Source organism: Camelus bactrianus, chromosome 6, assembly GCF_048773025.1.
Source record: "Camelus bactrianus isolate YW-2024 breed Bactrian camel chromosome 6, ASM4877302v1, whole genome shotgun sequence".
Classification (NCBI taxonomy): domain Eukaryota; kingdom Metazoa; phylum Chordata; class Mammalia; order Artiodactyla; family Camelidae; genus Camelus; species Camelus bactrianus.
The window spans coordinates 12,327,774-12,342,805 of record NC_133544.1 but is presented as its reverse complement, the minus strand read 5'-3'; the positions used below and the strand labels follow the sequence as shown (position 1 = coordinate 12,342,805).

At 44.4% G+C, this 15,032-nt stretch overlaps 1 protein-coding gene across 7 annotated transcripts in view; it reads right to left on the bottom strand.

The window, feature by feature from the left end:
• Window positions 1-15,032, bottom strand: part of TTC7B (tetratricopeptide repeat domain 7B) — a 225,336-nt gene that overhangs the window by 129,110 nt on the left and 81,194 nt on the right. For all 7 annotated transcript variants that reach the window (XM_074365147.1, XM_074365148.1, XM_074365151.1 and 4 more), the window contains one exon: window positions 2,187-2,265. In XM_074365147.1, coding sequence (XP_074221248.1) covers window positions 2,187-2,265 — 79 coding nt within the window. The remainder of the gene's footprint in view (window positions 1-2,186; window positions 2,266-15,032) is intronic.

Below are 15,032 nucleotides of genomic sequence, written 5' to 3'. Positions count from 1 at the left end.
AGATATTCCCTAATTCTAAAAAATAATGTTGAATAAGCAGCACGCAGATTCCCACGGTGCACTCACACCTTTTAATGGGAAAAACCATTCATTTCCTAAATGAAATAAACATTTTTGGAGAGTCAACAATATGAACAAATGCTCCGTATTTAAGTAATTGTGAAAGATTGGCTTTTTAAATGTGCTTTTAAAACAATTGTAAGAACACTTGCCAATAGAACTAGTTACTTTAATTGTGCTTCCAAATCTTAGAAGAATCTGACCAGTTGAGAAGTGCATGGAATGTTGGGAGTAGGTCAATTTAAGAGAAAAAACATTTGGCAACAATTTTTATCTCTATTTTTGCAGGGTTTTTTCCTTTAAAAACCTGTTCAGATCAAGATGTTTTTAAAAAAATTTTATGTTTATTTATTTTAGTGGGGGAGGTAACTAGGTTTGTTTGTTTGTTTGTTTGTTAGTTTATTAGAGGAGGTACTGGGGATTGAACCCAGGACCTTATGCATGCTAAGCATATGCTCTACCACTTGAGCTATACCCTCCCCCTCAAAATGTTTTGTTTGAACTTCTTAGGGCACCCATAAATCACATCAATATGCAAATAAATATCAAAGACCAAGTGAGTTCTTGGTGGGGTATGTATGGGGAGTCGCCCAACTCGTCTTACCCCCCATAACTCTAGGAAAGCTATGGCTTAGCCATCTGGCCCCATGAGTTGTATGTCCACATCCTAAAACTCTGGAAGCACCAAAAATGAAGATACAGCCTCATTTCCCGTGACAGAAATCTCTTAGTCTTGCCCAACAGAGCATCCTCTCACAGCACTGAAAGGGTTCTCAACAATGGGAGGAAAACAGCGTGCATGACGGAAGACGACAGAAACTCAGCCTCACGTGGGGTCGCTGCATCAGCTGTGATGTGGGGCATTTGCTCAGCTTCTGTGAGCACCAGACCTTCCCCTAAACGTGGCTCTGAACAGTAAACTACAGAGGTAGAATGAATGAGCCTCCCAGACAGGAGAGTGAAAGGATTAAAAGGAAAGAGAGAGAACTCAAGTCAACAGAGAGTCAGACTGCTGATCAACCAGTTTATTGAACTAACTTTTCTACTTCTGAGCCTAATAGTCAATATAGTTAGTCAAATAGCCAGGTACTCCTCAGGATCTAATCTGCTTTGCTTTCTCTGGGTTTGTTATGAACCATCAGCAGACAACCAACGCCTTCACCACCGTGGCATCGGGAGGGCTTACGTTCTAACTGCCACACAGGATGTGTTTCTTATGTTTCGAGAGACAGCACTATCAAGCAATTGAAAAGATGCTCAACATCATTAGCCATCAGGGAAACGTAAATCAAAATCACCAGGGGAGAGCACTTCATACCCACTAGGATGGCTATCACTAAAATGATGATAACAAGTGCTGTTGAGGATGTGGAAAAATCAGAACCCTCATAATTTCTAGTGGGAATGTAAAATGGTGCAACCAATTTGGAAAATAGTCTGGCAATTCTTCCAAATGTTAACTAGCAATTACGTTCCTAGGTATATTCCCAAGAAAAATGAACACATATATACATGTAAAAACTTGTATAAGAATGTTCATAGCAGCATTATTCATAATAGCCCAAAGGTGGAGACAATCCAAATGTCTATTGACTGATGACTGAATAAACAAAATGTGGTATATCCATACAATGGGTATATATCATTCAGCTCTGACAAGGAATGAAGGATGGATACACGCTAAAACATGGATGAACCTTGAAAACATGCTAAGTAAAGGACATCAGTCACAAAAAGACAATATACTGTATAATTCCATTTATATGAAATGTCCAAAGTAGGCAAATCCATAGAAAAAGGAAGTTAATTAGTGATTGCCAGAGGCTGGGGAAAGGGGAAAATGGGAACTGACCACTAATCAGCATGGAGATGTTTTGGGGGTGATGAGAATGTTCTGAAATTAAATATGACTGATGGCTGAACAATTCTGTGACTATACTAAAATGCAGTGACTTTAAATGGGTAAATATATGGTGTGTGTGTGTGTATACTTCATTGAGATATAATTTAAAATGTATATTTGTATTACACAACATATTATGATATATAATATATAACTTACAATACATATGTGTGTGAGAGAGAGAAAACACTTGAAGTGCCTTCAGGCCTCAACCAACACTTACCATTCGCAGGTTTTGGGTTGTTCTCGTTTCGACTGCTCTGAGGATCTCTCTAAATCTCCCGACTCCTCTTGTCAAGTTCCTGTGTGCACACAGAATTTGACAGGGTTTCCATCTGGTGTGTATTGATATTAAATATTTTATACACGTTTCAATGCATTTTGTCTACATAAAAACTGTTGGCTAGACTTTAAGCAAACAATTATTCTGCACATGTCTGCCCTTCTTTGTTCAATGTTGAAAAATCTGACCTACGATTGATGGTCTTTTGTGCTTCCACAATCAAATTTTCTCAAGAAAATAAGTGTCGGAAAATCAGATCTGAGGCGCAAAGGCAAGATATCTTTCAAGAGTGTATCTTCCACCTTACTGAGTGGCTCAGTAGTTTTCCTGCTCTGCTGAGCAGTACTGAAGTCTGTCTTTTCACCTAGAAGGTGGGTGGCAAAAGGGGATAGGAGTATCAGTGAGGCACCGTGTGCAGTGTGGTAAAGGCTTCTTGTAACCTGCAACCTTTACAGGCAAGACAAAGAGAAAAGGTATGAAAAATGAGGAGCTCCACCAAGCAAGCGCTCTGCATCTTTGAGAGCATACGTCACTGTCTGGTCAATCCATCAGCACCCCCTGACCCCAGTCAAACACCGACAAAAAGAAGCAGAGGGTCAAAGCCCCTCCTGCAGGGAGCGTGTGGGGACCGGAAGCTCCAACTTGCCTGGGATCAGCACATCTCATCTCGTTGCCCTACGTGCCTCACAGAGACACATACAGTGACATGTTTCACTAAGGGACAAATAATGCTTTAGTAAATCCTGGTCCATATACCCAGACCCGGCATGTTGTCTGTCCCCTCTGAAAGCTGAACCCGGCCTGTTCAGCTGGGAGCACTTCCCAGCAGGTCCTTCACATTGAGCTCTGCTACCTCCTATGACATAACCCACTGATATTTATAACCTGCTCATTAGAACACAGCTCATCTTTCCAAAAAGCCACAGAGCAGGTCAGCCGGTGCGAACCTGTCAGCCAGCCTCTGCAGGCGGTGGCAGGTGCTCTAGGGATTTGGCTCTCTTCTTGGATGACATTTTAAATCGCACAAAGGTATTAAATCAAACTGAATGTGGGTTCTGTAAGTTACCAGCACTCACCGGGGCTGTTAATTTGTATCTTATACCTATGTGACATCCCAGGACTCTCATTCACAAGAACAGCCCCAGAACTTTAAGATAACGGTTTACTGGCACAGGGACATAAATACTGCCACACTCCTCTCACCCACACATATCAGATGATATCTGATCAGAAGCTCTACAGTGGCATAAAAAGAGAAGCGTGTGCTCAGGACGCCCAGCAGCACTACAGGAGACGTTAGCAAAAATTAGGTAACAGGCCCTGGGACCTGCAATCTATCCTGCTTTCCCCTTCATTTGTTTTTATAGGATCCGCGTTCACAGGCAACAGAGTACATTTGCTTTGGACTGAAGCTCGGTTCTCTTAGGTAACATGGGGGGGGGGGGAGGAAACAGCTACAGCTAAAAAAGGGATGGGCAGGACACAGTAGCCTAATTTTATTCCAGAATCACAGATTAAGCTCCTACTATGTATAAGAGGAATGACATTTTGAACTGGATGACATAAGGGTGGGACTGGGACAACATAACTGCAGACGCAGGTTTAAAGGGCTGTTTCACTATAGTGGAAATTAGGCCTTGAGAAGGCAGAATCAAATCCAAATATCCTAACTCAGGGAGGGCTACCACAGAGGACCTGGCCATTCCAAATGTCTGCCATGCCCTCCCTGCAGAGTGCGATACTTAGCCAGTCGCAGAAGCACAGAATTTTCTAGCTATGAATGCTCCAGCACAGCCTGGTCCATTGTGACACAGAAGAGAAATGGCTTGTTCAGGTTTGCACACCCAGTGGAAGAGCGAGCTTGGAGCTTTCCACCGTCCCTGCCACCTTCCTGGCAAAAGAAATGTCAGCTCTCAGACCAAAGTGCAGCTCCAGAAGAAAGAGCAAAATATACATACAAGAGAGCTCAGGTCTGGTGCTGTACATCATTAATATGCAAATTAATACATACATATGATACAAATCTGATGCGGTCCAGTCATTCTAGCTAATGAGCTACTCCCCAGGAACTGGTTCAAAATTGGAAAGAAAGTCGGCTGGCCCAGGTGAAGCAGCCCACTGTCTGAGGGTGATGCCCTAGCTGCCCTGTTCGAACGAGAAAGGATGGGCAGAGAAATTCACCTCCCTTCAGGGGAGCGGTTTCTCCCGCGCAGGACTGAGGCCCTCTGGTGGCCACTGGAGGAACGCCCCGTGCCTGAAGGGACGCCACACAGGCTGAGGACAAAACCAGCAACAACTGAGGGCGTCTTCCCAACGCACGACCTTGCCTTTGAGGCGAATTCAAGTTTCTCTCAGACTGTTTCAAGTTTATTTCTGAGGAGACCTTAGGCTTCAGAATCAAATTCTTCCTCGAGCTGGGAAGAATCCTGCTTGTAATCAAAGGCTGCACAGTAATCACAGGATGTCTCAGAAGGGCCCAGGCTGTGCTGGTCAAACGAAGGTGGCACTGTCAGGACAACCGTGAGGCTGGCTGTCCGGCCACAGATCAGTGACAGCAGGGGGAAGGAGGGACTGGAGGTGAGAGACTGCAAACTTTAAATATCAGAAAAGGAAAAGAAGTATCCTAAATGCAAAAACATACAATTCTCAGCAATTGCTGTAACATTCATACATTCTTCTAGTCACATAATTTTATTCAAGTAATCACTTCCACGGTTGCCATGACGGCAGAAAAAAATGTTCTTTAAAGCTAGATGGATTATCACGATAGAAAGGAACAAAAAAAGAAATTAATTTGCAAGAATTACATTCTAAATGCTATGAAAGACCCCAACTTGAGGGAAATAAAAGTCACATGATTGCTTTCATGTCTCTAAACTATTCATTTATTCTTAAAATGTTGAGCTCTATTAAATATCCAGAATGAACTGTTGCTTAAAAACTCCACTCCAAAACGAAGGGAGGAGAGCCAAGGAATTTCCCATTTTGAGGGTTTCCACAGACCCTTGGCAATAAGTGGTTTATTCCATTTCGACACCCTTGACTGAGAGAGTGCAATGATGTCAGAATTCATTATGGCAAACTGTTCTCAAAAGGAATGTTCTTGCCAGCGTTCAGGCTGCCGGCACTGGCCAGCTGTCAGAACTTGGGGTTCATCTCCCACACCTCGCTGCAGCAAGCTCCCTGAGCTGGGTGCACTTTCCTCCACGTGGAACGGTTTCCAACGGCTCAGCTGTCACCAAGGAGAAAGGGCCTGCAAGTCCCTTGAGCACCAGCTGGTTGTTCAGCCTGACAGGCAGGCAAAACCCTGCCAGCATCACTGTCCGTTCCCAGCCCAGCACGGAGAGCTCAGGCCAGTGTCCCTCAGCCTTGCTCTCGTGCAAACCCAGGCAAGCTACTGCTCCGTCTTCAGCAGGAAAGCCCGCCCACGGTTCATGGGTACACATTCTATTTCTCCCTGACCTACTTCCATTTTTTCTTCTCTCCTTTCTTTTCTATCTGGTTTCACCATCCTCCTCCTGAACCTCCTCCTTCAAGGTCTTGTCTGCTGGTCAGTGCAGAAGCATGCCTTCCTGGGAACAGCCAGCGAGGGCACTGACTGGCCAGCACTCGGCCTCCATCTTGACCTCTTGCTGCCCTGAAATCAGTACTTTTGAAGGCTGGTCTCTGAAATTTACTTTCTTATGTACAAACCTATAGCAGCACCTGGTCTTGTCCTGTTCTGTTCTGTGACTCTGAACCACACTCTCAGCTATTTAATACGGTCTTTGTATGCCTCTTTGTACTTTCAAACCAAAGGGGAAATGTATATGGGAAGGAACCAGAGCTTCAAAAGCAAAAGCAAAATGGAAGATCACAGCTGGGAGGAATTTGGAGACCGGAGAACAAGTTCATCTTGGGATGGCAGCTACTTCAACAGCGAGCTCAATAATACATTTTTGTTTACATTCATTTACATTTTTTACATGCATTTCTTGGGAGAATACAATTCTCCCCTCAACTTGTCCTTCTAGATCGTCTTCTAACCTCAGAGTCTGGCCCAGGTCACCAATGCTCAACATCAATTATCATTGTCATGCAAACTCAAAGGTCTGATGTGAATAAAATACTTTTTATACTAGATGTCAAAATCCTGGGGAATAAGGGAAAGGTACCCTGCTGGCATATGTTCAATAATTTTTCTCCTCCGTGGTTGAGAACTTTGTAACTAAAGGCTAATTACAGAACAAGTCAACCAGTAGATCTCTCAGAACTAAGAAATCATTTGGCTTTTTCCATGTGCTTTCTTACCAACTGGTGCTTCTAAAACTCTTAAGCAGCACATAATTTCAATAATTTTGAGAATTATCATGCATCAGGTTCTAGGCTCATCCCTGACGACACACATTGAACAAGGGACACTGTCTGTGCCTCAGGGAGCTCGGAGGGCTTCACATCCCCCGTAAGAACGTAAGTGCCTTGAGGACCGGGAACTTTGTTTTGCTCACTGACATACCACAGACCCCTCAGACAGAGCCCAGCATCCAGAAAGTGCTCAATAAATATGTGTTGAAGGGATGAAATTCACAACCACCAGGAGCTGAAAGAACCAAGATCAGAAGGGGTGCATTTTTGACCCGTTTCTTGACCCTTCTTTCTCACTGCACGTGGACTGGCAGGCAGCACGGCAAGGGCTCCCTTAAATAGCACACGTCTCACATGTCCTGGGCGATGTTTGTAGCATGGGTGCCCGGGAGCAGTGACACCTGCAGCAAGCTAGGGCCCCAGGCTGCCCAGCCGGACAGCTTCTTAAGAGTTGTGTGGATAATGAGGACTTCAAGACTTTTTAAAAAAACTTCCAGACATTTCAGGGAAACTTTGCTGCCATGTGCCTTCCAACATGCTCTCTTTTCTGTCGAAGAGACCCGAGTCATCCTTCAAGACCCAGGTCGAAGGCCACCCTTGAGAACCTTTTCTGAGCTTCCCCAGGAAGACACGGCACTGCCGCCTGGGACCAACATACCTGCATGTATTTGGAGCACAGACAGCACTCAACACACTGATTTTTGTTTGTATTTATGTCCATCCGCCAGCCAAGCTGTGGCCTCCTAGAGAGCACCGGCCCTCTCTGTATCCGCCTCATCCTGTCCCAGCTGCCTCACAGAGCCAACCAGGTAACCAGAGACCCTTATTAAGCTGTGTACCCCAAAAGAAAGAAACAAATGAAGGCAATCTTACATTCTGAAATCCCTTTCCCCATCTCTTGGCTTTCCCCATCTCAAAGAGGCTAACTGAAGCAGATCCGTCTTACACCAGGAGCTCCACCCCATCAGTGTTGGAGACACTGCAAACACTTAGAATCTAAACAACAGAAATGCACCATGTATCTCCAGGTCAATTTCTCTTCATTCACAGGCTTGGGAATTGCTCCCCCCTTCATTTATACAACCCTTAGTATCATCTACATGGAAAAAGTCTGAAATCAAAACCAGATCTCCAGATCTGGAAAGTGGGAGAAGAAAAGACAGCCTTCACAGTCCAAAAGGACACTTCTGGCCGGCTGTCAGGGAGCTGCTTTTCCCAGAACAGATTCCAGCTTCTTCCTCTCGACACGTTCTTCGCCCCGGATCCACTGACACACATTTGTGAAGACAGATGGCTTGCTGGAGTCAGGGGCCAGGGATCAAACCCACAACCTTGGCCTCATTAGCAAAGGACTCTCTCTGATCAACGGAGTGAGCCAGCTGCAGCCTAGATACAGTGATGAGGCTGTGACAAGCAGGCAAAGCTTCCGGAAGTCTCATTTCAAACCTAATGAGAGTTGTACTAGGCTTAACAACATTTTTCTGACTACTTCGGCAAGGAAGGCTTCCTCGTGACCAAAGTAGAGTCAACCAGGCATTCTGGTCAGCCAGCCAGGCGGCAGGCGGCAACGTGAGAAAGCGCCGTGTCCCGGGCAGCAGGGGCACAAGTCCAGCGAGGCACAGGGAGCCTTGCGGAGCCGGGCCAGGCCGCACTAACGGGCCCTCCCGCACCGCGTGCTAAGGCCTCTGACACAGGACAAACTGCCCCAGGGGCTCGCGTGGAAGAACAAGGCATCCACCTACCTGTTCCCTCCCCTCACCCCCACCTCGGGTCTCTGGGGAAACACGGGGTACAGAAAGGCCTGCCCGTCTCCTGCCCTTCTTCCTTTCAACCTTTGGAAATGAGTCAGAGGATATCGATCCTCATTCAAAAAATATATATCGAGAGCCCGCTGTGCAGGAGGAAAGGAGCCCCAGGGATGCGATGGTGGGCCGGCCAGTGAACACGCTGCCTCACAGACCTGTATCTTAAGGATGCTCTACTTGACCCTTGACCCGAGACACCTCACAGTACCTAACACAGGTACTGCCTCCGCAATCTAAGAACACTTCCAACAGACAAACCAGAGCTTATCTAACATACGAGGCTCACCCTGCCGAGAATTCGCCTGGAAATCCGGGTACTTATCCCTGTCCTCAAACCTAACAGACGAAACAGAACATGGACGCTGAAGCCAGACTGTCTGGGCTCACTAGTTGGTGATCTTGGGCAAGTGCTGTGCCTCAGTTTCCCCATCTGTAAAATGGTGATAACAAAGGTACCCACCTCACAGACTGGCTGTGGGCATTAAGTGAGTAAATACATGGGCTCAGTGCTTTTTAAGTGCTCGCCACTATTACTACTATTATTCTCAAAACTCTGCCATTGCTAGAAGCAGTTTTGGAATTCTGGAATCTACCTTCCAGTTAATGTACAGACATGAAAGTCTGTTTCACTTCTCTGGAATCATTTAATTTTGAATAAAAACAATACACTTCCTAGTTTGGCTCATTCATTCACTTTGCTATAAATTACTGAAAGCCTACCGTGCATGCAGTGACAAAAGACAACAACTGATGTCAGGTGAGGGGAGCGGAAAGCTCTCTCCTGGGGCCCTGCGGTCACTCTCACAGGAAAGGATGGTGACATCACCTCAGAGTGCTGGTGTCTGTGGGGAGGAGCACAGAGACTCCACCAACGGCCACAGGGGGAGGGTCAGAGACAAACGCAACACAGATGAAGTAAAGGAAATGAGCTGGCAACAGAGTCCTTCTTGTTCTAGCTCAGTTCATACAGCTAACCTCTAAGGTTGTTCCTGATCCATCAATAAGGGCCAGGCCAAGCTGAAAAATCTGAGCCTGGGTGTTGAGCCACGAGAGATGATTCAGTGGCTCCAACTAGTGGTTTGGGTGGTTGAGCCACTGAAGTTCCAGGAGAGCATGATGCAAAGCTGACAAGGGAAAAGCTCAGCACCAACGTGATTTACTTCCACGGAGGGAAGTGTCTGGTCCAGACCCAGCCTGAGCCGGGAGACACGCACACGTAGCATGAGGAGGCAGGAGAGGCTGGGGTCCACGGCCTGCCCCTAAGAAGGGACACAGTTCATCACACAAGACCCTGATGAGCACGAGGCCACTTTAATGTTCATTTCAAATGTCAACAGCAGAGTGGAAGAAAGATAATCTAGGAGGCAGAACGGGTCTGCTAACAATCTGACTTCAAACATTCATGAATTCTAAGCAGCAGAGTCACACAGATGAAAGGACTTTGGCCATCCCGTTCTAGTCATTTGGGTGGTTTAGAAGGAGAAAGGCAGCGAGGACAGCAAGGGGAGGACGGCCCTTCCAGATGGACCACGACACTTGAGCTGAAGGTTCAGTGCAAAGCAGAGAGGGCGGTGTTCACTTCCCTTTCAATGGCAGCGGACAGGAGATCGCATTTCCGAAACAACCTCTGGGGACATTTCAAAAGCCCTGACAAGTGAGAAAAAACTCCACGGACTCAGTTTAAAAAACAAGTGAGAAAAAACTCCATGGGACTCAGCTAAAAAAAAAAAAAAAGCCTTTAACTGTCCAGGGGTAACTGGTCTAAATGCCTTCAGGAGCCAAGCAGGCAGCAGACCCTCCAGACACACGGTGGAGGGAAACAGCACGGGGCGCCGGGCCTCCGCGGGGAGGGCAAGAGCCGGGTAACCGCCTCTCTCACTGCTTCCTCACCCGGAAAATGGGACTAACGCTGGCCCCCGAGGCCTGAGTCAAGTGGCTCCTGGACGGCTCCTGGCCCAGCGCTGACAGTCACGCCCAGCCCCCCTTCCTGCCCCCCCACCTCCCACCCGCCACCATCTGGCTCTCCACTCCACAGACAAACGTTTATTGGGGAAAAGCCAAAAGCAGCCACTGGTATGTTTGTGTATCTTCGGTTTGGCAGAAAATAATGCAAAAATCAGAACTGGTTTTTATACATTATGTCAAAAAATTTTTTTCCCCAACTAACCAAGTATTTATTTAGCACCTTCTGTGGTTTTATACACTAGGAAACAAAGCTCAGAGAAATTACATAACGTGCCCGTGATCACCACGCAGCCCACAAACAGAAGAGCTGGTATTTGAACCCAGGCCCAATCTGACTCCAGTGCCCAGAAAAGCTGATGATCACTGTCATGCAGAAGCCTCTGCAAACAGTCTGGAAACTGTGACTAACTTGCATGACACAAAAACAAAAGCACGACACAGGCAGGAGAGGAGCACGGTTGGGAGCAGCGAGGGCCAGACCGAGGCTCTATCTGGGACACACTTGGCTCTGAAGAAAGGATGTGATTCATGGTCCTGCCGGTGGGGGCGGACGGCAAAGGGACAGCAGAGCCTTCCTGCTGCGTGGGCTACCTCCACAGCAGAAGCCGAACTCTGAAATAGGCTGTCAGACCAAGACTAACATCGACAAAACGCTGACGATACGGAAACGGGTCTGTCCACAGTCGTTAGGACGAGCGTCTAAATCAAATGCTTCCATCACAGAATGCCTCATTTATGCGGCCCCTCTCAGTCGGGATTCACAGCCAATCGCTCTGACGGTGAGCTCCACTGGACCTTTGCACCATCCACAGGGAAAAAGCTTTGTTAAGCACATGAGCAGGGCAAATGTGATCAGTGGGGAGAATATGTCATTTGCTCAGTGGAAGACGCTATTTTCAAGCCCCTCTAAGCCAAAGAGAAGAGCCGACATTTGCTAGTAGACCGCTGATGAGACAATTACAAATGAGACCCTCTTTCTCCAAGAAAGCCCCCCTAAGACTTCTGGCTCCTTCAGGACAGAGACAGGGTCCTACGAGTAAGACCAGCTGCACACCTGCTACTCGCAGGGCTGTTGTTGTGAGGATCACAGGAGCAACGTCCCTGCTCAGCGAACATTAGCCATCTTCACCTTCTTCTGAGGTCATGTGAGCTGGTCCCCTGCCATCCCCCGCCCACTGTTCCAGATGGTTCTCCACCCAACCAAGTGAGCAGACAGGACTTCGTTACCCTCAGCTGGCAGAGGAGGGAACAGGTCCCAGAGAGGGGACAGGAGAGGCCTGCCAACTGCACCGAGTGAGCGGCGGAGCCTGGACAAGGACCCTGGCCTCTTGATACCCAGTGCAGGGATCTCCACCGTGTCCCCTGCTGGTCTCCTTCTATCCCATCTTTGATTGACCCCCACCTCAACTATTTTTAAACTTTTATTTATATAAAATAAAGATACAGAGAGCCACGTAAAACAAATATACTGCTTGGGGAATTATTAAAAGGCAAAACCCCTTGTAATTATCACCTAACTTTTTTTTAAAAAAAGACCATTGTCACTCACCTCATCCCAATAAACAGGCCCCCTCCCTCCATCCAAAAGTAACTGCCACCTTGACTTTCAGAGTCATCGCTTCATTCCATCTCCTTATGACTTTATCACTCAAGTATATATCCCCGCACTATAGTTCAGTCTTGCTTGCTTTTTCTTACTTGATGAGTCTTTAAAATCTCTCAATCCACAGGTTTCCTTTCTACCTCTTTCTTTTCCTTATGATCCATCTGTTAAAGAATCTGAACTGTCTGACCTGTAGAGTTGCCCACCGGCTGGAAAACCACGCAGTCATGCAGCTGGGTATATCCCTCCGTCCCTTGTATTGCTTGCGTTTGGAGGCTGGATTTCGAGGCTTGACTGATTCAGGTTCAGCCCCTTGCAAGACTTCGGCGGTGGTGTGGGCTTCGACCAGGAGGCACGTCTGATCTGGCTGTCATTCTTTTTTTGACATTAGCAGCCCTTGATGCTCGATGGTTAGAGACACTAATTCACTGGGAGTTACCAGATGGTGATATTCTAATTCTCTCACTTATTGGCTGGAATCATTTTATAGGGAGGTGTTCCCTTTTATCTAATATTTGGTTTTCCAGTTCATATAGTAAAGGTAGGATAAATGTTTGATTCTTTCTTTTCATCTACTTCATTAGATACTGAATTAGAACTCATGAATTTAAACATATTTCATGAGACTACTGCAATTTTTATCCTCCTTGAAACTCAAATTGTCCCATATATGGCCTGAATTTCATGTTAAAAAACACAGCCATAGAAATCTTTGATAGTTCTTTTGCTATCTGGCTTGTAAAGATGACACAGGCTCATCTTCTTCATTTCCTGTTCCAGGACTGGAATGAGGTTTCTTTTATTGGAAAATGCTACTTCTAGATCACAATCCAGGCACTAGGGACGTTCACTGCTACTGGGTCAGTCACTAAGCTAGACCACTTCTCCTCTCCTTTCTTCTTTGAAAGACTTATTTAAAGGATCTCCCGTGTGTGTGTGTGTGTATGTGTGTGTGTCTCTCTCTCACACATACACATATATGTGTATACCTATACACATGCACACACAAATACACACAAAAACACACATACAGATACCCCATGATATCATATTGAAATTTCCAATTTAGTCATTCAAATGTAGGGCTACAGAGTTTTTCCTTGATCTCTTCTATCGTAAATCTATTTTACTTTCTTCCATACCAAGAATCCTGGTTCTCAAAGACATGGGGGGAAACAGAATTAGAACATTCCATAACTATTAATCTGCTTCACTCTATGGTATACAAAAACATTTCAAAATAGCAATACTAATCATACCACCATTATTATGATTACTGAAAGTCTGAAAACCTTATTTTCTGCATATGTGATCAGCATTCTTCTTTCAGTTTTTAGTCATTGGTTGTACTGCATCTGTTATGAGACATGCAAAGAAATAGGAAAGCATGATCTATGCTCAAAAAAAAAAAGAATAGTTAATATAAACTCACTCTTAATGGGCTCACATATTGAATTTAGAAGACAAAGACTTAAAAGAAGCTATTGAAAAGTGACCAAAGAATTAATAGAAACTATGTCTAAAGATTAAAAGAAAATAAGATGACAATGACTTACCAAGTGTGGAATCTCAACAGAGAAACAGAGACTATAAAAATTAACCAAATGGGGATTTTAAGTTTAAAAAGTATAACTAAAATGAAAAATTCCCTAAATGGTCTCAACAGCTTTGAGATGGCAGAAAAATTACCAACCTTACAGATAAATGAATAAAAATCATCCAATCCAAAGAAACAAGAGGAAAAAAGCTAAAGAAAAATGATAAAACTGCTGGAAAACAAAGAAAAAAATCCTGACAGTAACAAGTGAAAAATAATTAATCACGGAGAAGGGAACAACACTAAAATTGAGTGACTTCTTACCAGATGTAATGGAAGATACACTCAAAGTGATAAAATTAAAAAAAAAAAAACTATCACCAAGAATTCTATATAAAGCTGTCATTCAAAAATGAAGATAAAATAAAGATATTCCCAGATAAACAAAAAGTGGGAGAATTCATACCTAGCAGACATGCCCGATACAAAATTTTAAAGAAAGTCCTTAAAACTACAAGGAAATGACCACAGAGGGTAATTTGAACCCACAGGAATAAATTAGTAAGAGTATTAGCAATGCAAACATGTGGGTAAACATAAAATATTATATAAATGTATTTTAAAATCTTTTCTTTTAATTTCTATGAAAAATAAGATTGTATGAGGGAATAATTATTATAACACATTGCTGTGTTTATAACATACAGAGACATTAACAGCAAAAGAAGGGGGGAAGTGAAGCTATCTTAGAGCCAAGTTATATATTCTACTGAAATTAAGTCAGTATTAACTTGAAATAGATTAAGATGTATTTTGTAATTCATAGAGAAATCACCATAAAACTTTTTTAAAACTACAGGTGAAAAATCAACCAAGGAATTAAAATGTAACACTAACAGGCATTTGTTTAACCCAAAAAGAGGGTAACAGGGAGGAACAAGAATCAAAAAAAACAGGAGACACATAGGTAACAAAGAACAAAACGGCAGATGTAAATCTCACCACATCTCTAGTCAAATTACATGTGAATGAATTAAACATTCCAATCAATACATTTTTTAATACTGGATAAAGAAGCGAGATCCAACTATCCGCTATCTATAAGAGACACACAAGAGAAGTGCTTTAATTCAAAGACACAAATAGGTTGAAAGTAAAAGGATGAAAAAGATATACTATGTAAACAGTAACCACAAGAAGGCTGGAGTGCTTAAGACAGACTTCAAGCGAAGAAATATCACTAGAGTTAAAGAGGCATTTATGAAAAACCCACAGCTAACATCTCATTTAATGGTGAAACACTGAATGCTTTCTCCCTAAGACTGGGCAGGAGGAAGATAAGGATGTGAGCTCTCACCACTTCTATTCAACATTGTATTGAAGGTTCTGGACAGTGCCATCGGCAATAAGTAGAAATCAAAGACATACAGTTTGAGGGGGAGGGTATATAGCTCAAGCAGTAGAGTGCATGCTTAGAATGCACAAGGTCCTGGGTTCAATCCCCAGTACCTCCCCTAAAAACAAATAAATAA